Source organism: Takifugu rubripes, chromosome 2 (assembly GCF_901000725.2).
Source record: "Takifugu rubripes chromosome 2, fTakRub1.2, whole genome shotgun sequence".
NCBI classification, from domain to species: domain Eukaryota; kingdom Metazoa; phylum Chordata; class Actinopteri; order Tetraodontiformes; family Tetraodontidae; genus Takifugu; species Takifugu rubripes.
The window spans coordinates 11,613,503-11,637,693 of NC_042286.1; the positions used below are offsets into that span (position 1 = coordinate 11,613,503).

The 24,191-nt window shown below is 45.7% G+C and overlaps 1 protein-coding gene across 6 annotated transcripts; it reads right to left on the minus strand.

The window, feature by feature from the left end:
- Positions 1-4,687: 4,687 nt before the first annotated feature.
- Positions 4,688-24,170, minus strand: kiz (kizuna centrosomal protein). Of its 6 annotated transcripts, none has more exons than XM_011615888.2 (16): positions 23,997-24,170; positions 23,507-23,569; positions 22,994-23,156; positions 21,927-21,995; positions 20,281-20,845; positions 20,042-20,165; positions 17,761-17,880; positions 17,085-17,249; positions 16,297-16,447; positions 14,576-14,729; positions 14,239-14,301; positions 12,740-12,832; positions 12,418-12,487; positions 7,470-7,516; positions 7,056-7,110; positions 4,688-6,967 (listed from the first exon to the last, which is right to left on the minus strand). In XM_011615888.2, exons 1-16 carry the CDS (start codon positions 24,068-24,070, stop codon positions 6,946-6,948), a joined length of 1,998 nt encoding a protein of 665 aa, XP_011614190.2. In that variant the 5' UTR covers positions 24,071-24,170; the 3' UTR covers positions 4,688-6,945. The 6 variants fall into 6 exon arrangements, with proteins under 6 accessions (XP_011614190.2, XP_011614180.2, XP_029688704.1 ...); XM_011615878.2 differs by having other exon boundaries at positions 7,056-7,143; XM_029832844.1 differs by having other exon boundaries at positions 7,056-7,143; positions 22,994-23,173; positions 23,997-24,074.
- Between the last annotated feature and the right edge of the window lie 21 nt (positions 24,171-24,191).

The window sequence follows — 24,191 nt, forward strand, 5'->3', positions numbered from 1 at the left end:
AGGGGGTGAAAGAGACTTATTAATGCTTTTGGCGTCGATTATAATATTCCGGCTAATGCTTAACTCAGGACTGAACAAACAATGACGTGCATTATCTGCCTTCCGCCAAATATCTGTCAACGTGCTCGGCGCAATCAAATATTTATAACCTTTGGTGTGCCGTGCAGAAACTCCGTAGCCACGGTAATGTGGATCCATAATCGCCGTAGCATTTTATGTAGTATAACAGCATCAAATGTTCCCGGTGACACCTATGGTGTATGAACCATAACATTAAAGGCCACCCAGTGTTCAGCACAAGCTGAAATATTAACATCTCAATTTACATACAAATTTCCACGTATCTAAAAGCACGCGCACAGAAAGTCTTTACCAAGCCATTTTCCTATTTTGAATAATAGCTGGATTTCAGAGTTCCGGTTGATTGGCTAAACAAAGACATAACTAGTGCATTAAAGCAATTGTTTATTGCTACTAAACCCCAGAATATGTATAATTTTGCTGTAAATGGTGATAGACTGATACGCAAACCATGGATTTGTGTAATAGCTGGTAATCACCGCACCCCAGGATGTTTTTCTACCCCCATACAAAGGGTTAAAGAATTAGAGTGTAGTCAATTTCATTTAGCAGGTCACAGAAATTGATTTAGTGTCTAAGGAATATCGTGTGCCCCCCCCCCCCCCTCCCCCCCGCTAGGCCTCAGCTCTGTGGTGGCATTCTGTTCACATAATCAAGGGTGAACATTGCCCATCTACCCAATCTACTTCTTGGTCCCACAGGGGAAGATGACTTGCAACAGGAAAACCTGCATGAATACTAATTTGCCTACTTGGCTTTAACAGCTTTTGTAAGCCGATCTCATAGGAATTGGCGGAATATGATACCTTCCCATCTCCCCATGTTAATTACCCAGCAGAGAACGAGGACAGCGAGAGATTTGGATGGCGGGAGAGCGTGGGAACATATCTGAGCTGGGACTCAACCTAAATATGCTTAATTCTAATGTGATATAAGTCATCCTGAGCGGGAATCTGGTCAGCTAGATTACTGCCTGACTGTAGCTGCAGGTTAGACCTCATCACTCTGTGGAGCCAGCGTGACAAACTCATGGTAATTATGCTGACCCCCGGGTGTGTTAAGGATGCACATTATTCCGAGTCCTGCGTGGAAGCCATTTGAGCAGGAGGCAACAAACCCGTCCAATCCCAAATGGACGCAGCGGAAATGCGCAGAGCTCCAAAATCCAGGCTCTAATGAGAAAATTAGGCTTTTTTAATCAGCGGAAAATGATCCAACTCCCAAAAACCAGCTCGGTAGAGCCGAGAACGTCCCGGTGCGGCGCACACGGGCAGTCAGATGGCCGCTGCTTCACGATGTCTTCATCTCCGCCGCTCCGTCCTCGACAAACGCAGGCCGAGCTTTCTTAATGGCAGGAGGTCCACAGCTTTGTGTAGGGACGGCCGCGGGTCTAATCCAAGCTGCTTGGCCAGATAAATCTACACCTTCTAGGTAACATCTGATGGTGAACTTGGCCTCTCTTAGTGGATCGGATCCACTGTCCTCAGCAGTCAAACACTCGCTGATTGGCTGCTTCTGCTGTGTGATCCCTGGACGGCAGAAACTATGTTTGAGACGTCAAAATCAAGGAAGAGATGACGATTTCAATGTATTGATCAACAGGCCCTATTTATTCTCCATGAGTTCTCTCTATGTCCTTATGTCGTCTGGTTACCCTTTTCTTTTTAACTAAAATGTGGAATAGAAAGTGCTTAAAAGGTTTATTTTTCAGGAGCTGAGGGTGAATATAAAGCATGTTTGGGCCGAGTGGGAAAGGTCCTTGATAAACACAAGCCTATTGTGAAGAGAGCCAGAACAAGGGGCCTGTGGGTTGTTGTTTCCATGCAGGAATAGAGAGAATACATTATACAATCTTATATAACATGTGAGGCTAATACAATCTACAGATCGTATGATCTAAAAACAACCCAAAAACATACAGCATCAAGGCTGGATGATGCAGCTCTAATTATATAAGCTTCTCTAAAGCACAATAAGGATTTTATAGAGCCACGCTGGATAGATCTGATCCTTTGTCGGAGGATCTCACCTGGTCTTTAGAGTGGGGGCAGAGGGGAAGAGACCTTTCTGTCCTGGCTATGGAGCGACAACCTTCCTCGGTAACACACTCTCATTCACAGACGTCATTCATGTGCAAATCATCTTTGGACCTATTGTTCACCCGCTGCGCTTTCAAATACTTGCTGGATCAAGTGAGAAATGTAACAACGGAGCTGGAGATATGTGCCCGCAGGACACAAGAAATGGGAATTAACAACAAAGACAGATGCTTCCTGCAGTCTCCAGGGATTTATTTACCTTTACTGTATAGATGTCTTATGATATATTCATCATGATGACACAAGGATTGGGGGAACTGGTCTACTGGTCAAGTGTTGCGTTTGACCGGAAGTCCCGTTTCCCGTATGCGGACCTGGGAATGTCCCCAGAAGTCAGAATTTTATCTGCGAATGGCCATAAACGCACACTCGACAGCGGGCTTGTCCTCAGCGTGCGTCCCGAGGAGCCTGTCACAGCTGTAGGGGGAAGATTCCACCAGGTTTCAGGTTTTATGAAAGAAACAAGAACCGAATGACGTAGAGCAGAGGGATCGGGATCATAGCTAGCCACAACCATTGTTCCGGAAAATACAACAGACACAAAAGGAAGTGCAGAGGACAGATCTATCTCTGTGGAGATCCGAAACCATTTTTAAATGTCCTCGCTATTAACGATTATTCACCAACTAATTTAACAGTAGTGGAGGGGAGGGCAGAAGGTGAGAATGCCAAGTGGGGATATGTAACAGGAAATCACAGCCCGATCAATTGTTTGGTCTAAAAAGCATTATGATCAGATGTTTGTTCCCTTGACTAAGAAAGTAAAGGTAAAGTCAGACGGTGGCAGACAACTCGACCGCCGAAAGAGCAATTAAAGTCCTTCAGCCGGGTTCTTTTAACTATTTAAGGGAATCTGTCCTAATATGAGGTTTGGAAGTAATCAAATATTTAGAATTGGAGGGGGGGGGGTATTTTCTCTGGCAAAAAAGAGGAGAGATCTCCTTTCTTTTCATCTCATTTAACACACTTCCAAAGATGGAATGGATGATGTAATGGGGAAGGGGAGGGGGGGGGGGGGGGGGTCCATCTCATTCAGACATAAGCTAATGGGATACATAGGCGTATGTGTTGCTTTTACACAGACATGTTTGAAACCCAAAGAGCCTTTTACTTCTATTCATTCGTGTGTGGCGCTCGAGTGTGTGTTGGTGCATAAAGACCCGCGAGCTCTGTCCTGTTTGGTCCCATTATGTCCTAAAAATAACGAGATAGGTATTTTTTTAACATCTCTATTGTTATGTCTACTAACACGCGGACAGCGACTTTGTTTCCGACCGTGCCTTTTAATGGAACGGCACCAGCTTAACACATGGCCAACACTTTGTGACGTCATGCAGACGCCCTACAGCAGTGTACGACAAAGCGGACCTGGATGGGACGAGGGCTAAACCCCCGAGGCTCGGTCTGGATGCCCGGTCTAAGGTGGTCCTATTCCCCATCTGTGTGGGGATCATCTATGGCTGCCTGGTCTGAGGTGAGCAAAGCCCTGGGGATCACCAAGCTTTGATCACCTGTCTGGGATCAATGCAGGAATGCAGGCCCTTTCTTGGTCTCCACTGAGGGAGCTCAGTTGGATGAGAGGGGACACAGGTGGGTCAACAAGTAGCTGTTGGTTGGAGGTGCTGAGGCAGCCTAGTCAACAACAAGAGTGGGGTCACACTCACAATAGTGTCACCTGTATCATCCCAGGACACAACAGAGCGCCGTGTGTCCGCTCTGAGCTTCTGATGGGGGGGGGGACGTTTGTGGACTCATTGAACAGGGGCTTGGAGGCAGCTATTTCCAGCAGCAGTTCCAAACCCGTCTGGTCCAGTTGTGGAGCAGGGCGACCCTGATAAAAGACCGTACCCTCTCTCAATCCCCACCCAGGATGGCAGATCTGGGGCAAGCCTGACTACCATCGTCACAAAAGTTGTTTCGTGGATTTACTGAACGGTGATCAACCAAAACCAAACAGAAAACGCCGCGGGGCTTGTCTGAATTAGTAAGTCAATAATGAATTACCCATATGAGCTGGCAGCTGGCTTTTTAAAAAACAGTTTCTAGACTCTATTGAAACATGATGGGAGGACAGAGAATGGGTTCATGAGGAATATGGTGGAATTTCAATCAAAGAAAACTGGAGTCTAGGCAGATTTGCAGTGGATCAATATGATTTCACATAATACCAGGCTGAATAATGAGCGTAGCCCACGTTCTTGTCAGTATGCCGCTGCAGATGAATTCATGAATGTGGCGCACGGACTAGAAGAACCTTGGAGACGCATCTTAATTAAGCTTTGAATTACAAACCGAACGAGCGAACTGTTTTCGTTTTGTTTTAACATCCGTGCGCAAAAATCACTAATCAGAGCCGAAGGAAAATGTTGTAGCTACAACTCTGCCGATGGTTGAAAACAAGAATAAAATGGTTTAACTGCCTACAATGGTGCCGATCTCTCGAAAATTAATGCACAGTCTTTTGTCTCTGTAACACACATACCAATGAAGCTGCAGAGGAGGCCGCGTCAGAATGAATGAATATTTATTTGAAGCCTATTGAGACAGAAGATCAAAATGACCTTGCTCCAAAATGATTATTCACTGATAAAAAAAATAAAAGTAGAGGAGGGGAGGGCGGAAGGTGCACGCTGGAGAGCGCCGCTTTGCCCAGACAGCAGGAATATATTACACAAAAACACAGAACAAAACCACAACGCCGCTGATAAATGCGCTTAACTTCCACAACGGCCTCCTTCCGCGTCTTACTTGACTTACTTTTTACAAAAACTCTTCAAGCAGAAGTCCAAATCAGTGATTCGGCGAGCGTGACATCATTCGATCGGAATAAAGAGATTCGGTTTTTGGGTGTAAAGTGCGTCTATCCAGCGGTGTAGGGGGTTCATCCGTGGTTTGCTGGGAGCGTTGACTGCATAGAAACCGTTTCTTTGTCCACTTAGCAGCCGAGATCCAGACCTTGAACCCGACCTGTTGGAGATGTCTGAAATGGAGCCCTAGAGAACAATAACAACATACTATGTTTGCTGCAAATTCTGGTAAAGGTGTAGGCTGTTGTTGTAAACGCACTTTAATAGCACTGTTGCTATTTTACCAATCGATGTCTATGGCACACGCAATCGCAAATATTTCTTTTGAAATTAAACCACTTTTTTTCCACGTGCGGTTGCTAAAAGCCGAATTCTGAAACAACCTATTTTATGGGTTATAATTCTATAGTGAAAGAAGAAGATATAAAATGATTAGGCCTCTTTTGAAATGCAGATCAGCGTGTCAAAAGAGGAAACGTCCTTGCAAGGATAGATTGAATTCAAATTTGTGACACTTCCAGATCCTATAGGCATGCAACCTTGATTTAAAAAATAAAATAAAATAAATAAAGCACCATCGACACACTGGAATCCTTCGCGAGGTCGTCAGTAGCAGGAGTCTGTCAGAGCTAACAAGAAAACCACTCAATAAGAATCAAGCTGTCTAACTTAACTTGACCGCAGAGCTGAATAAACTGTCAACCGGTGACAAAAAGCACACAAACGGAAGATATACCCTTTGAAAACAACATTCAAAACGCAGAAATGAGGAGGGTTTTCCTTTCTAACGTCACCTTCAACATTGTTTCTCCGGACGAGACTCGGAGGAGCATTATTGTGGCAGTACACAGCAGTATAATATAACTGCACTTCCACCAGGAGCCATCTGTCACACACAAGTGTCTGTTGACATGCTCCTTAACATGGATATTATGTTAGGGAGCCTTTTAGCTAACTCCAAATTATTCTGCCACAGTCCCTTTTCTGTGGTGGGTCAGGGCTGTCTGAAGCCATTATTGGTAATGAATGTGGAGTCCTACTTTAAAAGGTTCAGGCGTGTAAAGTCACCTAACGCTGACTAATGGAATCCCGCTGACACTGAATGCCGCAGATTTATTTTTTTTCCCAGAACACCTGCCAGGCTGGTGGGTTTGGAAATTTACACACCAGGTATAATAACCTGGAAAGGCAAACTTGGAAATCCAGCCTTCTACACAAGAGCAAAGGGCTATTAATAGCCGCAGGACATTCAAGGCAGCGGCTACGATGTCCGCTTGTCCGCTAACGCGCGGAAATGACGTCTGCGGTTCGCTGGTATCGAAGAAGCGGCGGCGAAAATGTGTGTTTTGCTGGAGGTTCTAAATATTCAGAGTTTGTTGGCGCTCCAACACTTTGCGCCCCGGGAGATGGGCCTCTTCAGCGGGGTCACAGGTCGCGCGGCAGCGTGCGGAGTGGCCATTGTGCTTTGTCATTTCACAGGTGACTCACATCATTACACTCGAGCGTGCCGGAGGCAGAGCACTCGGAGATGCTTGCGGCATTCAAAATGCATGATTTTCAGCCTAGTGCAAACAAATCGCTTTAAAAGATCAGTTTAATCTATTTCGAGCCGTTATTATGAGCCGGGAGAGTCGTTCAGATAAAGAGAACGAGGCAGGGTTAACATCGGAGTGTCGGACAACTCTTCACATACTTTACCCATCCTGAGAGCTGTCAACTTTATTTGTTTTAGCAATAAGTCGCACGCGCGATTTACAACACGCACCGCCAAAACAACGGTCAAAGGGTGAATTGGCGTCGGGCAAACGGGTCCATGTTTTCCCAGTGACCCAATGTGATCAATTAAAAAAATAAAAAATAAACCCAAACTATCAAGTTTATATCAGTCGCAGAAGTCATCAAAGTCATCGGCAGTGAGAGGTTGAGGACGCGCAGCGGCTTCAATGTCGGAGCTGCATTCATCTGTGTCGCTCCACACATCTGCACAAAAAGATAGAGGGAGGGAAGGAAAAAAAGATTCATTTGAGAGCAGGATGTTTATCCTTCCTGGGTTCAGATGAAAACCCACCTTTCATGCTGCATGCATAATTTCTTCTCCCAGTCGATTTTACTCTTTCCGAGCCCTGCCGTGATGTGAATGCAGCCGCTTACCTTGACTTTCATTTCAGCAGGAAAAAAACAAACCATCAATGTTCTTCTCCCTTATTTGTGTGGCCAGCTGATCTGATCAGAGCTGGATATTCTCGATACAGATGTGCGGCGCTATACAAAAGTAAAAGCTCCATCTACAGCAAATAGTTGGCATCCGAGAACGGAGAACCGGTCGGAAAAAGGCCCTTTTGATCAGATTTTAAGACGCATCAGGGTCTTCGGGGTCAGACGGAAAGTTAATCAGATGCTGAGTGGCTCGTAAATGTTAGCCGTTTATGTGGAGGAGTGTGACGTCATCAGCCCCCCCCCCTCCCTCCTCGAGTGCGCTCACCTTTGGACTGGAGGGCAGAGAGAGCCTTGGAGGTGATGTTGCCTTTCCTGGAAACATAAAGACACGCTTTAGCCCTCAACCCGTTTGACCTGGGGCGCTCTTGAAAAGGCAGCTGCAAATTCGCCACGAAATTAGCCAAAACTTGGGCGAAGGGAGGCTCTTTGACTCCCGTTCCCTTTGTGCCAGGAGACCCGCACAAGGCCGCCTTTATTCAGACGCTGCCCATAGACGGGGGTTGCCAGGTTCCCATAGCTGTGCTGATATCGCCATGTAAATGTGTGACCTCTGAAGGGCTTTGATCTTCCTCAATACATATGCAAAAAGCAACCCCCCCCCTTCCACTTTTAAAGGCCTCCCTTTAATTTACATCATTATGATGGGGGCTATTCAAGCCCCACAATATGGCCCAATCATCTCCCAGGTTACCATACATATCCATACGGCTGATTTGCTTGGAGCTCTGATGTTGCAGTCGCACCGTCGCTGTTTCTTTACAAAACAGAAGAAAACAATGACTTTTAAGCAGATGAGCTCCATCAAGGAAAAAAAGGAAAACCCCATCTGCCCAATCCCAGCCTACGGCCCTTCTTGATTGTCATCCTCTCGATCGCCCTCATCTCCTCATCGCTACTTCATCACCATCTTGGCACATGTGACTGTACGTTGAGGATAAGGACCAAATGGTTCATGGCTGCAATCCAAACGCTATCTTCTAAGCTATACCCTGCCGCTCTGCTCCGCTCGGCACGGAATCAGAAGAGAAGGATGCAGCTGACATTCCCGGCGACGTAGGGATCCCCTCCTGCTCAATGTAGCGGAGCAGAGGGTCACAATTAGCAGGACAATCAGGCCTTGAAGTTCAGCTGCAGCCTCACCTCTGCTGCTAACTTGGTAACAATGCTAATCAATCAAGTGCAGACAGACGGATCTGATTCCTTCCTCCACTCCGCCTCTGTAAGTGAGGCTTTTCCTTTCCTGAACTTCTCCCCAGGATAGGAACGGTCCATCAGCCGCTCCACTTCAGTGAGGGACTAGGCTGATTTCAAGAAACAGCTATTACTCCAGAGAGCTCAGTCTGGGTCCGACCCCGCCGATGTGATATACGGCTCCCGTAAACATTTATGCCAGTTTTTCACTTAATTGAGGTAATGATCTGAATATGGAGGTCGGGGCTCTGTAACATGTAAAACGATGTGAATTACAGCTGGTGTAATTTCCCCTTCTCCCCACAATGTCCTGATTATGGATGGTGCATGATAGACTGGATAATAGCTGGATATTGCGAAATCATCATGTTATTACACTTTCTAGCCGCACGAGTGCTCATTTTGCACAAGTGACTTAATTTTGCACTATTTTCTCGGCCAAAGCTAAACAGCTCTTGGGCGTACAGCGATGCAAGGCGAGCTGATGCAGGAAAGCCTGTTCACACCGCCGAGAGGAGCCATTTTTAGGTCTGCTGCGATGTGGCATTCTTCATCGGCGCTCCGTTTCCTGGCTGTGATATGTTTTTTGATGTTTTCTTTTAGGCATCTGAACTTTGGCACATCAGTACAGAACCAATAAATACGGACTTTGTCGTTCAGAATGGCGCCTTCGTAAGGACAGCATGCATCCTTGAGCAGAGGAGACGGCCCTGAGGTGACATCAGTCCTGTAGTTACACGTGTTATAAGGGGAACTAATGCTAAGCGGGTAGTTAGCAGGTATACAGCAATAGCTGAAAAATTGCTTTTATTTACCCTGGCTTTTTTTAAACTCCTACCGCCCACACACAAATGCTAATATCACAATAGCACTTTTGCACAGCAGTGCTTCTCTAAAGGTAAAGGGAGACCCATCACCTCATCATTCCCATCAACTCCTACTCCCATTCCAGCTATGACCCCGCAGAAACATTGTTTGGGCTCCGTTTTGATGTACTCTAACAGGCCTGAATGGATGAGCAGGATATAGCCCTCAGCAGGGGGGCAAACGATGAGAGGCAACAGCGAGTGAGCGGTGAGTGGGCACTCTCCGACGTGTGAGTGCTCTCTGCTGGATACGGGTGAGTACTGCAGCCCAGAGGAAGTGGGACTGGGCCAGCGCGCTCTTCTTTAGACTGGGCCAGTCAGGCGGAGACAGCCGAAGGGGTGTCTGGAGGACACACTGTTGGGCTGATGCGTGCGGATGTTTTCATCTATTAATGGGGCTGAAGTGTGTTAATGCTTCCACTATAGAGGTACGGAGCAAAAGAAAGGGTTAAAGCCTCCACGGCTTGATTCATTCTACTCGCTCACCTTCTTTATGGTCTTGATTCTACACAACAGAAATGCATCATCTACTGGTTTAAAGATTGAAATAACGCCAAAAGAGATTCTGGTGTTATTATCATCATCATCGTGTTGTAATATAATTGATATAACACTATTTTTGTATATCTAAGCTTGTGTTATTTCCTCTTCTGAATCCTTCTTTTTTCCTGACTGTGTTACACTTCCATGCCTTCTCCCAGTGAGCTAGCACTAGTGGGGAGGGGAGAGAGAGAGGTAGGGAGAGAGAGGGAGGGATAGAGAGAGAGAGAGAGGGAGGGATAGAGAGAGAGAGGGAGGGAGAGAGAGCAAAGCCAAGCTTCTGATTTTGACACTCTGAGTGATTTGAGGTCGAATGCTTGAGCACATCCTGTTGTCCAAGGCAAAGCAGTAAACCATTAATTGTTGAGTCAAGGTTTTTGTCAAGCAGGCACTAGGCACAACGATCATCGCACCAGCTGATGTCTAGAGTATTTTGTGCGCAAGTATGTGTGTGGCTGTGCTCCGCACATGTGTCGGGGCATATTCCGAGGATCAAAACGCGGCTCAAAGAAAAGGTATTAAAATGCCCAAAATCAAAATAAGAAAAGAGTAGCATCTGAAATGCCTACAGTAGAAAGGAGCACAATGATTCTTTGCACCAGAGGAAGCAGTGGCATGCACTCGCATACAAATGGGAACAAGTGGTCTTTACATGGAGTGCAGCTGCTTATTAAGACTCACTCCTTCGTGCATTATTCCTTTCATCCCCACTCAACCACAAAGTGATTTTACTTTGCTCCTCACAAAGACAGCAAAAGATTTGTAATGGACAAATCAGTCGCTTCCCTGCGAGTTATAATACAATAAACAGCACATTCTATAAAAGTGTCGAACTGAAAACAGTGTGGGAGAGCGAGGAGGCGAAAGAGGGAGAAAAGAATATGAAAGACCCCAATTCTCTCAAATGCCATAATAGTGAAATGAGCACATATAAATGTGTTAAGAGTATCTGTTTGCATCTTGTATAGACTGCATGTATTTAATCTGTAAAGCTTATTAAGGTTCCAGTCATTGCTATGCAAAGCAGCACCCAGCGCTTTTCTCTCGCTTTTCAGCCGAGTGCAGTGTTTGGCCAATAGGACTGGCCCCCCGCCTCTCATTCTGCATTCATAACATGCAACATTTGCACAATGTATCTCTCAAAGGCCCTGAATAGAAGGCCTTAATACTCATGTAAACAACTGCAAACCAATTACTTAATGAATCAGGCCCACACATAATGAGGAGCCTCACAAAGGGCTATAAATGCATTTTTTTGCACCAAAGCCTCTGCTTTAAACTACAATCCCTCTGCTGTAGTCCAGGCTTAACTGGCAAATCATAATTATTGTCTAAGACAACAGAGAGGAAGCCATTTTTGTATTTCTGAGTCCGGCTCCATCCCCCTTTTGATGTCACTCATCAGCTCGCTGACAAAATAAAGCAAATAATTAACAAGCAGGATTGCGGAGGGAGGAGCGGCAACACAAAGAGGACGAGGGGCACGGAGATGGAGAAAGTGCAGCGGAGAGCAGAGAAGCAGGCCAAAAGCGTACGACGGTGTTATGCTTTTGGTTAAGTGCGGGGCTTTTAGACCACTTGTGGGGGCAATAAAGCACAAGAAGCAACGGCGGAATGCTTGAATCTCATCATCCAAGATAAGCAAAGAAAACACACAAAGAACCGGTGCGCGCCCGCCCAAAGGGTTCGGGCGGACAGGGTGACCTCGTGTACGCAACTTGTGTCTCTCCAGCGCTCATGCTAATTCTTAGCCGCCAATGTCTTTGTTTAATCACGAAGCCTCCCAGTTTACATTAATGACGGAGACAGAGGCATCATCCGAGTGGGTCTGGGCCGGAAAATTGGCTCATGTTTATTAAAGAGGGTGGTCACTAGGGCTGGCAGGAGCACCACAATAGAGCCGTCCCATTAGGCCCCTTCCCTGGGCTAATAGGCAGACTGGGAGTGTCTGCTTGCCAGGCCACGGTGATATAGACTCCGGTCCTTGTGTCAGCATGGTGCCCAGTAATCAGATGAAATCAGAGAAGATTATTCTTCATAACGTTTACCCAGCCATTACTACGGCCCAAATGGGCCTGCAGTGAAGAGGTGCTCTGAGGACCTGACACGCAATTGCAGATTTGATGAAGTCGTGTTGATATTCAAATGTAACCGCGGCGCCGTTAGCGTCCGGCGAGCTATTTATCATTAGATATTCTTTTGCGACCCACTCTGGGCACTGATTTTAGACGCCTAAATGCCTTTCAAGGGTGAAGAATGAAAAGCACATTTGTCCTCGCCAACACTCGAATCCTCTGCTTCCGCGACAGTTGTCCCTCTTCCTGGCGTGAACTGTTTGGCTTCTCAGAACAAGCCTCGGCGCAGCAATATCGCCGCCGGTTTAGGTTTTCCCGCCGGAGTTGTTTTGCTTTCAGAATTTTTTGTGAGACCTGGCTGAGCCCGGGGGGGGGGGGACGGGGCTTTTGTCTTTGTTGGCGAGTTAATGGGTGGCGGCCCCTTGATCTTATGAAAATGAACAGGGGATTATGAGTGTGGCCATGCAAATGTACATCAACCACTTTGGTGTCTGGTGGCCTATTTCCTGTGGCCCCCGTTGAATAATAACAACATTCTTACCAAGGGTAAGGGTCTTGATGTGACGAGCATTTGGCCCTCCGCAGGTCCTCCTCATGGTCATCATTTATTCCTTAAAAGAGTAAATAGACCCAACTAAATCCATCTGATCGGGACATGTCAGCACGTTAGTAATATGGGAGGGGGTTAAAGGTTAGCATACACCATTACTCATGTTTTCTATGGATATGTCACACGCATAGCTGGGATTTGGGAGGGGGGGTGTCTTCCATCCAATTAAGTTTTATACACAACAAATACAGATGATTAGTGATTTCTACAACATGTGAAAGCAGACGGCAGGTTCCATCGATGCCTCCCTTACCTGAGAGGCTGTCGCTGTCGTCGTCCAGCTCTTCACACATCTGCGGCCTTGTCTGCATAGCTGACTGTTTAAGTAACTGATACGCCTTGCTCTCTGCTCAGACACACACCGACATAGAGAGAGAGTGCGGGGGGGGCATCAAATATTTGCTTAAAACCCAGGTTTCCGTGTGTTAGAGCTTTCTGTGTTTGATAAGGCAACACACGCCGGGAGCTGGAGCGTCTCCGCCCTCCTAGCTGAGCACAGAAGCTGAAAACGCTGTTGATTCTAGTCCACGTTTGGGAGCAACACTTTCCAGGGGTCAACAAGCAGCATCGCGCATCATCTCAGCTTCCCCCCGGCAGGAAATCGCTTGAAAATCTAATTCTCACCATCACCATGCAGCACTCTTCTAAAAGGGCCCTGCAAAGATCAGCGGAAAGGGTCGTCGGCGTCGCCCTTCCCTCCGTCCAGGGCAGAGCCCACCTTCTCCCACCCCCCCAAAGATGCCCTGCTGGACAGCTTCCTGCCACAGGCAGCCCTAAATCTCCCCGCTCGACTTACGTCCCCTCTCATCTGCTGGACCTATTTATTCTGGAATCTTCTCTATCTATTGATCTGGTACATATGACTTTTTTTTGCGTCGTCACTGACGTCGCCGTGCAAAACTTTAACCTTGTGCTGACGTTTCTGACATTAACAAGGAAAACGGCACTTTTAGTCCCGTCTGCTCCGGCATCGTCTCCGTCCACTTGCCAACGCGACCCAGCTGTTTTACGCAACGTCTCTAAATTCATCAGCGGCAGAAAAGCGCATGTTCTGGTAATCACCGTGATGTTCAAGTCATGCTTTTTTTTGGGTTTTATTTCAGGTGACATTGATGTCGCCACAGCGAATGGCTTCCCTTGAAATATCGTTAGTCCATTTTTTAAGGGGGGGGGGGTTGCCGGCCAGCTCCCTTTTGATTAAGTACAGTGACTGGAAGCTGGACTCATTTGGCAGGGCCGGGGCGCCTCGGGGAGGCAGGCACATGAAACACCCTGCAGGAAATCTGATAGCCAAGGGTTATACATGATTACGTTACATTTCAGACGCTCAGCTTAGGGATCAGCACACCAGCTGCTTCCAGGATGCCTTCACATCTTGAATTTTTCAAGTCCGGCCTTGCCGGAGCATTGTTTAGTAGATAATGAGAACCGACCACAGATCTCTTGCGCCATCCACCTTTGCGCCCGGACAATTAAAGCGGCTACATTATACCAGGCTAGTGTATTATCACTTTGGTCCCAACGCCTCAGAGCAGGCTGACAATATAACTAGTGTGGGTTTGTTCCCCACCCCCCTGGGATAATTAGAGAGAACTAGCCCAGTTCTTCAGGTGGGACTTTGACCCTGGGTTCACCTTGACCATGCAGCCTCCACCGCGGCGCAAAAGTGCCCATTATTCACTGCAGTGGGAGGAAAACAAGCCACAACATAAGGACAGTGTGAATGCAGGGGCACCAGCGATGCCTTTTTACCTCTAATAGGAACACTTTTCACAGAGCTTTCGTCCTGGCTGTCCTCTTCACTACTTTGTAGTTCTGTAAGAAAGGGAAGGGCGTAGTGAGAAGCAGTTGCATGGAGGAAGGGAGTTTATGGTGAGAAATGGGAATGGGGGTCTTTCTTAGCTCTGAATAGACGGCTGTTAGGGATTTACAAAACACTCTGCAGAAATACATTCCTCATATAAAAGAAGTTGTCGTTGCAGCAGTCCAGCATTAATCCCGATCATGGTTGTTATTTAAATCACTAGGAAAACACACAAGATCTCATTACACAGTGGGATGTTTTTCTCAATTAATAATCTTCAGCCACCTTGGAGGGGCTTTGTCCGTGACAGCTGGGTGGGCTTCTCATCCTTCCCGTCCAGGAGAGGAGAACCGTACGGAGGAGACGAGCCGGTCTCGTCCTCTGGTGAGGGGCACTCCTCACTGGACCGGCACACAAGTGTCCTCAGCAGCACTTTGGCCTGCGAACAGCACAAATTAAAACCACACTCTTAATTGTTCCCATTTCGCGAAGGCGATGTCAAATTGGACTCTCGACGATCAGCCAAGTCATTTAGTTTGGCCACGGCTGCCTGCACAGAGGTGTGGCTGCAATACATGTGGAAATGCCAAGAGAAAATAACTTCAAATTGTCTGACTCGTTTAAGGGGGGAAGATTATTTCACACACTTTTACTCCTGCTTCCTCTCTCTCAATCACACATTGTTCCCCCCCCCTCCCTCCTCTTTGTCTCTTCTCATCCATGAGATTAGAGCCGCGTCTAAAGAATGCAATCACCCTGGTGTTAATGTGCAACACATTCCAGATATCTCCCCTCTTGGCTGAGAGAATTGAGACAAACTGCTCTCTTCCTCCCTCTCCAGCTCATTTTTATCTCTGGAGAGATGAGGATACGCAATTAAGAGGAGCCGTTCGGGGAGATGAGTAGCAGGGAGATGCCACACACCGATTTCCTTTCAGTCCCCACCCCCAGCCCTAATATCAAGTCCTGCCATCATCATCATCTCTCTTCTGTGATCAAAGCCGGCTTCTTAGATGGAGATGGCCATTTGGTACTTTTACCGAGCGCAAATATGGAGCCGATGATCAGCAGGATTTTGACACAAACTTTTAAGTACATTGTAAGTTGTTATCAGTTGGTCAAAATGAACGCTGCCAAAGGACGGGCCGTTATTTTCTAAGAAGTGAAGTGAGGCAAACACACGCCGGTTCGACCTTGCCACTCGGTATTTGATACTTTTTTGCACAATAAAAGCTGTCCTGATCCTCATCCCTGACATCCCAATTTGTTATTTTTATTTATTTATTTACACCGACTCAAATATACTGGGGATTTGAGAACTCTCGCACACTCACTGCATTTTAAATATCAATGAATGCAACTGTTAGCACTTGAATATTCAAAGGGCCTCTTTGAGTGCGTGCAGGCGAGCTGCATGCTCCCATTTGCCCGAGTAGCCAGGCTGTGTGGCGTTACGTGAATGGAAATTTCTGTTTGCTCTTGTGCGAGGAGAGCACGCTGTTGTCTGGGAAGGCAGCGAGGGAAGGGGAAATTAAGGAAAGAGGAAACAGAGTGATGAAAAAGAAGTATGTGGAGTAGATGGAGTGAGAATGTCTTGATTATTTTCTTCGGCTGTTGTACATATAGATTGCGAGCCTTCCATTTGTTTGTTCATGTTTTCAAGAGCCCTTACAGTCACCCTCTCTGCCTCTCTCGTTGCGCCGGGCACACTGGAGCAAGATCTCCAAGTCTCAAGAAGTCGAAAAAGATGACTTCACAGAAAGCCTAAGCTGAGATCAGCACGTAGAGTATATGATCCTGTGAGAGAAAATAGGTTTCCCCAGAAATAACTTGACATTAAACTCAAACAATCCTTTATGTGCTTATATGCCATCATTGGAAGATGGGGAAATACTGGGACATATGGAATAAGACGTCTACAAAAGGCAACTGTCCTGTCAGCTGTGGCAGGTGGATTGAACACGAGTGTGTGCGGCTCGTAGCTGTGTGTGTGCCTCCAACGCTACCTTGTGGCTGTAGGGGGCATCGCGCTCCAGCAGCAGCGGCGTGAACAGCTCAACCAGCCGCTCATCGTTGAGGACGCGGCTCTTCTTGAGCAGGAGAGCATGCTTGAGCCAGCGATCCCACAGCTGAGCAGCATCAGGGGTGAGGCTTACGCTGCGAGAAAAGGAGGGAATAAGAGGGGTGGATGGAAGACAAAGAAAAGAGACAAAATTCTTTACTTCCAATAAAAAGAAGCATTTTTTTAAATTAATGATGCATTTGAAAAATGGTTTGATCTTTCTTAGACACTGAAGTTAATGCTAAAAAAAAACCCAAACATCATATCGCTTGGTAAAAAAAGCACGGTGGGGAGGGGGGGGGTCAAAAAGCCAATAGGCATTTCCAAAGGACACAGCACACGTATTTCTTCAGATAAAACATAAAGCTAGCAAGGCCCCTCTGAAATCAATAGAGTAGTGAAGCAGAGGTTGGATTTAGCTCAGACTATAACTACTCATTATCCACAGGACTGGGAGTCACAGATAGGGCATTTTAATTTACTCATGACATTCAGCCACGCAACGTTACAGCACAAGGTGACACCAAAGATGACCTTTACATGCGTGCACAAGGGTCACTTTATAGTAGGGTGGCTGACGATATCCCAGAATAGGCTGGAGGTGTGTGTCCCCCACTGTCTGGTCATGAAAGGGGAGGAAAAAGGTGCACAGATGGCGTTGTGGTCTTGGTGGCAGTAATGTAAGACTGTCCACTGTCTTTCTGTATTCTGCTCTCAAAGAGGGAGGTTTACCATATTTCATTAGGATCGTTGCTTGACTGGTGAGCATTTACTACGTCTTCTGACAAAATGGAGCCTCCCGCTGTGCTCCACGACAACGTCTGGAGCTCACGAAGGACTACCGCGCCGCATACTTCAAGGTCCTTGTCCTTCACCTCCGCTCCACTGTTACAAAGCCTGTCCAATACACAGAGAGCAGGAAGTTATCAGCTTGTAGGTCTACGAGCTCAACCACTTCCACAGAGTGCAGCACAGCCAAAACACATCAATGCACATTTGTGCTTGCTCATAATATCCTAGCAAGACTCACTACTGCTCCGAGGGTCATTGCACGAGATGGCTCTCTCTTCAGTACTGAAGAAGCTTTTCAGATCATTTAGACCACTCGTGTTTGCACAGATGGTCGTTTAAAAAAGACAGAAAGGAGCGAATACTCTTTCCCTTGACTGACATTTAGTCACACGTTTTGACAACTCAAATTACAGTAAATTAATTACGTTCTGAAATATGAAAGGCGCGCGCATGTCAGCGATGACATTTCATTTTAAGTAGGAGCACTCTACAGAAGAATATATATTTTTTATTCTCTGTACAATCAGCTTCATGGCCATTAAATAAATACTGTAAAATTTCCCCTCAGCAAAAGAGATGAAAGGATAAAGTTTGAAGAAAGAAAGGGAGGGCTTACCTGATAACTCTATTGAGATGTCTTCCATCAACTGAAGAATCCCCATACACTCTGGCCCCTGCACAGTGGAGCTGTCCTTCAATGTTATCCAGCAGATAAAAGAGTCCTTCCAAGGAGAGTCTAAAAAAATGCATTCAAGGGACAAAAGGACAAGAAAATAGAATGAGCAGATTATGTTGTATGTCGATGGGTCCCAAGGAAAACACGGGAAAGGAAAACAGGCGGTGAGAATGAGCTCCATAAGGGCCAGCAGAGGAAGCTGATCACTACGGATCTGATGCTGCGATAAAGGACTTCGGTCAACTACGCCATGTGAGGGGACACTTGGAAACTCCTGAAACAGGGTCATTAAAAGACCTCAGTGGAGAAGGGTCAAAAGCCACAGGAGACAGAATTATTTCCACAGCAAATATGAAATAGCTAAAAAAAAAAAAAAAAAAAACACCATCGCACCATATTAAAGTACAAGGGGGGGAAAAGAAAAGAACCTCAAGATGAATTTCTTTTGGTGAGAGATTTACACCTTAATCTGGTCCTGTGTGCGGCTGCAAAATGAGAAATGGATGCCTAATGCATGTGGATATTGGGAATTCATCTCTTTTTTTGAGCATTAAGCTCTGGGTGGCCCTCATTGAATTCTCCCCGAAACCCCAAGCTGAGAGATCCTGAGCCCCCCTACATAAAAGGGGCCAAAAAAAAAAAAAAAAAAGAATTTATGAAAATCTGTAATGGGCTCCTGGGTTAGGGGTCAGCAAACAATTGCTCCCTCTTTTTCGCCGGTTGTTTCCTGGTAACATCCTGATTAAGCTGGCAGCTTGAATTATATCCATGACATTCTGTAGTGTGCAATCCCTCTGTGCTAAGTCCTCTTCACCGTGGTTGAAGTAGCACAGGCAAAAGCTCGACCCCCCCCCCCCCTTCCCTTATCGCCAGTACGGACCTTGAAATAGGCATCTTTTTCTTTCCACTTTATTTGTCAATGCTCTTCAAAGAGAGACCTTTAGACGAGGAATTAGTTGTGTTTTTCCGCAAAACCTCGCTCCCTTTGCGCGGTATTGTCGCCTGCTTTCATGTCAAGGTCTCCGACCTCACTTTACACCCTGCCGTTGTCCCCACGTCGCCATCAGCAGCAGCACATTGTCGGCGAGGAGGAAGGGTTCAGCTCTTCTGCAGTTATATTGCGCAGTGCAGACACGGGGGTTGGTTTACTGCACACGGCGGCCTCAGCGTTTTATGTGTCGGGGGCTTTTTTCCCCTCACGAGGAGGTTTCAGTGCACTCACGCAGGACAGGAAAAACAACTGCAAACTGCAAATGTGAGATGTATTCTAGTTAAAAAAAAAACTGAGGCTAGAATAAAATAAACAATACAGGGCCAAGAAATGTTTAGAAATGTCTTCATTACATCTGATGGTTTAAGCTGTTTTTTTGCCTTTTGGATATGTGTGACAAAAATATGATCCCTTTTATGTCATTTGACATATTTGCAAAATAAAAATACACCTGTAATAAAATTCAGCGGCTTCACTGTGAACCTGGAATACAAAAAGGGGGGGTGAGACAATTTGGTAGTTATAAAAAAATAAAGTAATATTCAGTGCACTGGACACAAAAAGTGTGTGGGAGCGGTCATGAATATGTGAGGGGAAGCAGCGTTTTCCCCAAGAGCACCCTGTTCATAAAAGACTGCATATTCTGGGGGAAATGCAGAGGATTTGGGGGCAACCGTTCACATGGGATTTCCTGTGACTCGAACCCATCCAAAATGATCCTTCAACTCAGAGGCCATCATCACGCTAAGGATTTGTGGCTGTAAGTGCTGTCCACATGCCCACCCTCCAGAACACTCTATGGTGCCACAAATTTCCTCCTCCATTGGGGACTTCCTGAGGTCTCTCAAGCAGAAAATTGCTCTGTTACAGCATTATCTTGGATTATGGCAATATTGTTGGTGACAGCTCCTGAGCTTCTTCTATAAAATGCATTACTGCCAACAGTGCAGCTGCCGTTGCGCTATAAAAGGCTGGGTGGCATGGACCGTGACTCCCACAATCCTCTCTGTCAGCTTCCAATGCGATGTTGTCAGAGAATGTCGGGTGTTGTCACTCACGTCCACCATGTACTCCATTTCTTACTTTCTTGCCTAGCTTGCTTAACTCAGCTCGCCTAGCGTTAACTTTGCTATTGCCTATAGAGATGGTTACGTATGCACCATAAAGCATTTATGCATCATCGAGATGCAAGGAGATGACGCGTAATCCCAAAAGTCACCTAGAAAGTACCTTTGCAAGGCTGCCGCCGGGGAGTCGGGGTTTCTCTGTGTTGCGTTGTTCAACCCGTCATCATGGAGGGACGATATGGAAGTCTGCGGAGTGTCACCATTCCTCTCTAGGCTGAGACTGTTCTCTGGGAATGTTGTGGCAATAGACAGCATGATTCCTTTAAATTGGTCCAGGGCACTCTACTTTAATTAACACAAAAAAACACATGATATGGTAATAAGGATGAAGTTAGAGAAAACCTGGAGTATCCCAAGGCTCTTTTCCAGGAGCAGGCGGAGGAAGCTCAGTCTCTTTATCCTCTGATGTGGGCAGTAGACGATTGGAATCGGTTTGTTCTGAAAAATCATTCTCAGTCTTTACTGGGCTGCTGCTGTCAAAAGATACATCCCTCTCAGGCCCAGGCAAGGTCGCCAAAGGTGAGGATTCGTGTTCATCATCGCTTCCAAAAGGCACATTAGCAGCTGCGTCGGTAAAGGCACGAACAGATGGGAGCTTCGCCATCGTTCTTTCATGTTTGTCACTTAAATTACAGCCGTCGGGGGAATCGTTTGAGCCCGAAATGTCAACTGATAAATGTGCTTGGTTGCTAGGGGCTCTCTCTCCGCTGACTCCAAAGTCCTTCAAAAGGCCACTTGGTAGATATTCATGGAAGTGCAAGCTGCTATCGGGTGAATGATGCAACGCTTGGTGTGAGTGTACATTTGTGGCTCCGGCATCAGCATCAGCACCTCCAAAGGTCTGTGTCAAACCCTCAGTAGGATGAAAGTGGAAAACCTCCTTGTCGTGTCCTTGTGCGACTTTAGCCTGCAAATATGATAGGAAACGGAACTAAATCCCGATCTGCCCCGTTCATTTCAAAACCTAACAGGAAATGATTAATTCTTGGGTTAACTACATCTACAACACAGACAGCTCAAACATTTATGTGGGCCAAGGTCGTATTTCTTCGTTACAGGAGTCTCCGAAAAGCCCGTCTATGGATCGGTGTTTTAACTTTTCATCTTACTCGAAATCCTTTAGACAAGTTTTGATTCATGTCTGCAATGTCACCAAAGGGGGAGCGAGCGAGGCAAAAAAGCCTCCCTCTAAACATAATAACAAAAGGCATGGCTTCTGTTTCTTTTCTGATAAGCGTCTTAAATAGCAAACAGTTAGCCGCTTAATAACATTCACTGTAAACCATGCAGCCTGCCCAGCAGATCCACAAAGTAGGTAAAAAATAGGAAAAGTTAATTTCTTGGCTGAGTGATTCCATCGGTAGCTGCAGGGCAAAGTAGAAAGTGTTTCACTAAAGTAGCAATTGATTCTTCTATCAATCTGCGGCACGCGTGTGCTCTTCCAAGGAATGTATTAAATATGAAAATCATATCCCGTTATCATCTGTCTCCAGCTTTCAGCCCGGTAAGCTTCCCTTAATGAATGCGGCAGCCTGAGGGACATGCACACTGCCAGCCAATGGCTTGTATGCATAATGGAGTGACGGTACCATTTTCCTCATTACAATATCGACAGGCTGACGGGGGGGGTTTGCACACAGTTACAAGTGACTGCTCTAGACAGCATGCTCCAAGTTATTATGAGATGTCTTAGACATTTCATCTAAAGGAGCATTTACTGCTTTAAGTAAGGGAGAAAAAAGCTATGGGCTTGAACTGCTCTGCTTATACAGATGCACCAGCTAGGATTAGACACCTGCGCTATTACAGATACGCAGTTTAAATGCAGACGCCTCTACAGTTTTTAGGACGGGGAACGCCTTCTCTCGTTTGTTACTCTACAGATGAAAATGCGGCTTGATGAGAAAGAAATGCGAGAAAAACACAGAGACGTTCCCAAAATAGATGGAAATATGTGTACATGCATGCGTGGCACATATAAGTATCACCTTTGTGTTGAGCTCTTCTTGTGGTTTCCTCCTCACTTTAAAATATGAAGCCTTTTGGACAAAATCAGCCTGGAAATGAGGCAAGTGGAAGGCATTAGCATATGCAGATAACGGAAATGTAGACATGATGCGATATTAACGCTTGACAAAAGCAGAAGCTGAGAGAAAAATGGCCGAGGATAAGAGTTGCCAACATATTGTCTGCTACGGCATTATTGATTGTTGGCATTACTGATTATTATCAGCATTGGGGGAAATCGGCAGCTTTTCCTCCATGTGACAAAACCAACAAATACTGGTTCACTTAAAAAAAATGCTGAGATGAAAAAGGGGTTGAGCTGCTCTCATGCAGCTTTCTTTTGTCACATTTCATTAAATATGTTTAAACCATAGTTCTATCAGGTAAACAATTTTACTATCAAACCTTTCTCAAACACAGTCATTTCAACTTTAAACATTTCAACGGGTGCGTACAGGCAATCCCTCTTCATCGCATAATCGATTTATAAGATGAAAGCAAAGAAGAACCAGAAATGAAAGGAAACAACAAGGACAAACAGAACCCATAATGCATCAAGAGGAAATAAACCAACTGCTTGAGGGGGAGAATGACTAAACCTCTGCAGCACTTCAGAGTCTCTATATTGGGCAATTAACTCAGCGAGTCATAATTAGCCAATTTTGTTAATTTGATATTAAGCTGTCAAGCACTGCCGTTGAGTTCTAAGTGATAATCTGACTGGCTCATTGTTTCGTCCCTCATTCATTTGCCTGTCATGATAAATGGCACAGTTGGAGTGTTTACTATTGTCACATAAAGCAATTGCAAGCAAATATTAATATCCTGCGTTAAAATTACAGCAAGACCTTGAGGCAAATGTGCAGGAACATGTGTGGATAATAAATATACACTCTTTATTTCACACTGCATTGTTAGTCTATGGAGTCGCTTTTATTTTCAAACTAAAGTACACTCGGTAATTAAAATTGAAATCGCAGACAAAAGTGTGATTCATTTAGCTAATGGGGCTGTGCGTGGATTCACGTGTCTGTTCCGTGTGTTATACCTTTTGCTGTTGCAGGGGGCCATGGTCAGAGCTATATTCCTTCATGTCGGTTTCTATGCACTCCACAACTCTCAGAAGCTCAAGGTTTCTCATTTTCGCTCGCGCCTCGCTTTCACAGATTTCCTTGAGATAGCTGCGCAGTTTGGAACACTTTATCTCTGAGCTGAGGGTGGTGGAGAACTATTATTTCAAAGAAATATTATCCAAGCCCATTGTCAGAAAATAAGAACCAAATTCTTTGCACAAAAAAAAGTGAAGCATGCATTTTTTCTAATAAAATTCCATTTTTAACTCTATGATCAGCCTTTGCTTCTTTGACAATTGTGTGGAGTCCATTAAATGTCGCTGTATTTATCATTTGTTGTACAAAAGCATTAAAAATTGCATGAACAAATGCAAGAACCTCAAACATTAGTACAATAAAACGTGTGGATAAGATAGCCAAAGACATTTCAAAAAGGTATTTCTAATAACCATGTGCTTTTTTACTTTAAAACCATCTCTGTGACTTACATTCTTCTGTTAGACCTGGAATAAGCGAGCAGTTCCAGCTCCAGCTCCAGTCTCCGTTTATCCCTGAGCACAGAGAAACAGAGGAGCTGTCAGTCACAACCATCTCTGCTGTTTGTACCTAAGAATTAGAGGCTAATTACCAGCTGCATTCACTGAGTTTACCTTTTAGTTATTGATATTTAACTATCTTGAACACGTGTGCGAACTAGCGTAAACATTAGCTTGATAGACGCTAATGTGCAGACGATAAACATTTGTGTTTAAAATGCGTTTTAAACGCGCAAACCACAAGCGATCGTTGCAGGCTGAAATAAGTGACATGTAATCGTTGTTTTGACTGGCCGTTGCTTCATCGATTCTACCTTAGCTTAGATGCTAAACAGCTAGCTGATTATCTAGCGGTGCAGGAGGCGGCTACTAGGCAGCCGACCTCACATCCCGAGCCCGACGTCTTCACTCCCGTCTCCCGCTAAATAGAAAAGATACTCACCTTTCGTGCATACATTGTTGAATCGATGATATCGTGTCATAGTAACACTCTTCGCCTTCAGCCTTGCTTGCCATTTTCTCAGGCTTGAGGAAACAGCGGAAGAAAAGGCAAGGGAGAAGTAGAAAGGGAGGGGGCGGGGGGGGGCAAGGCAGCTGGTGTTTACAATGGTTGCCATAGCAACCTCTACCCAGAAAC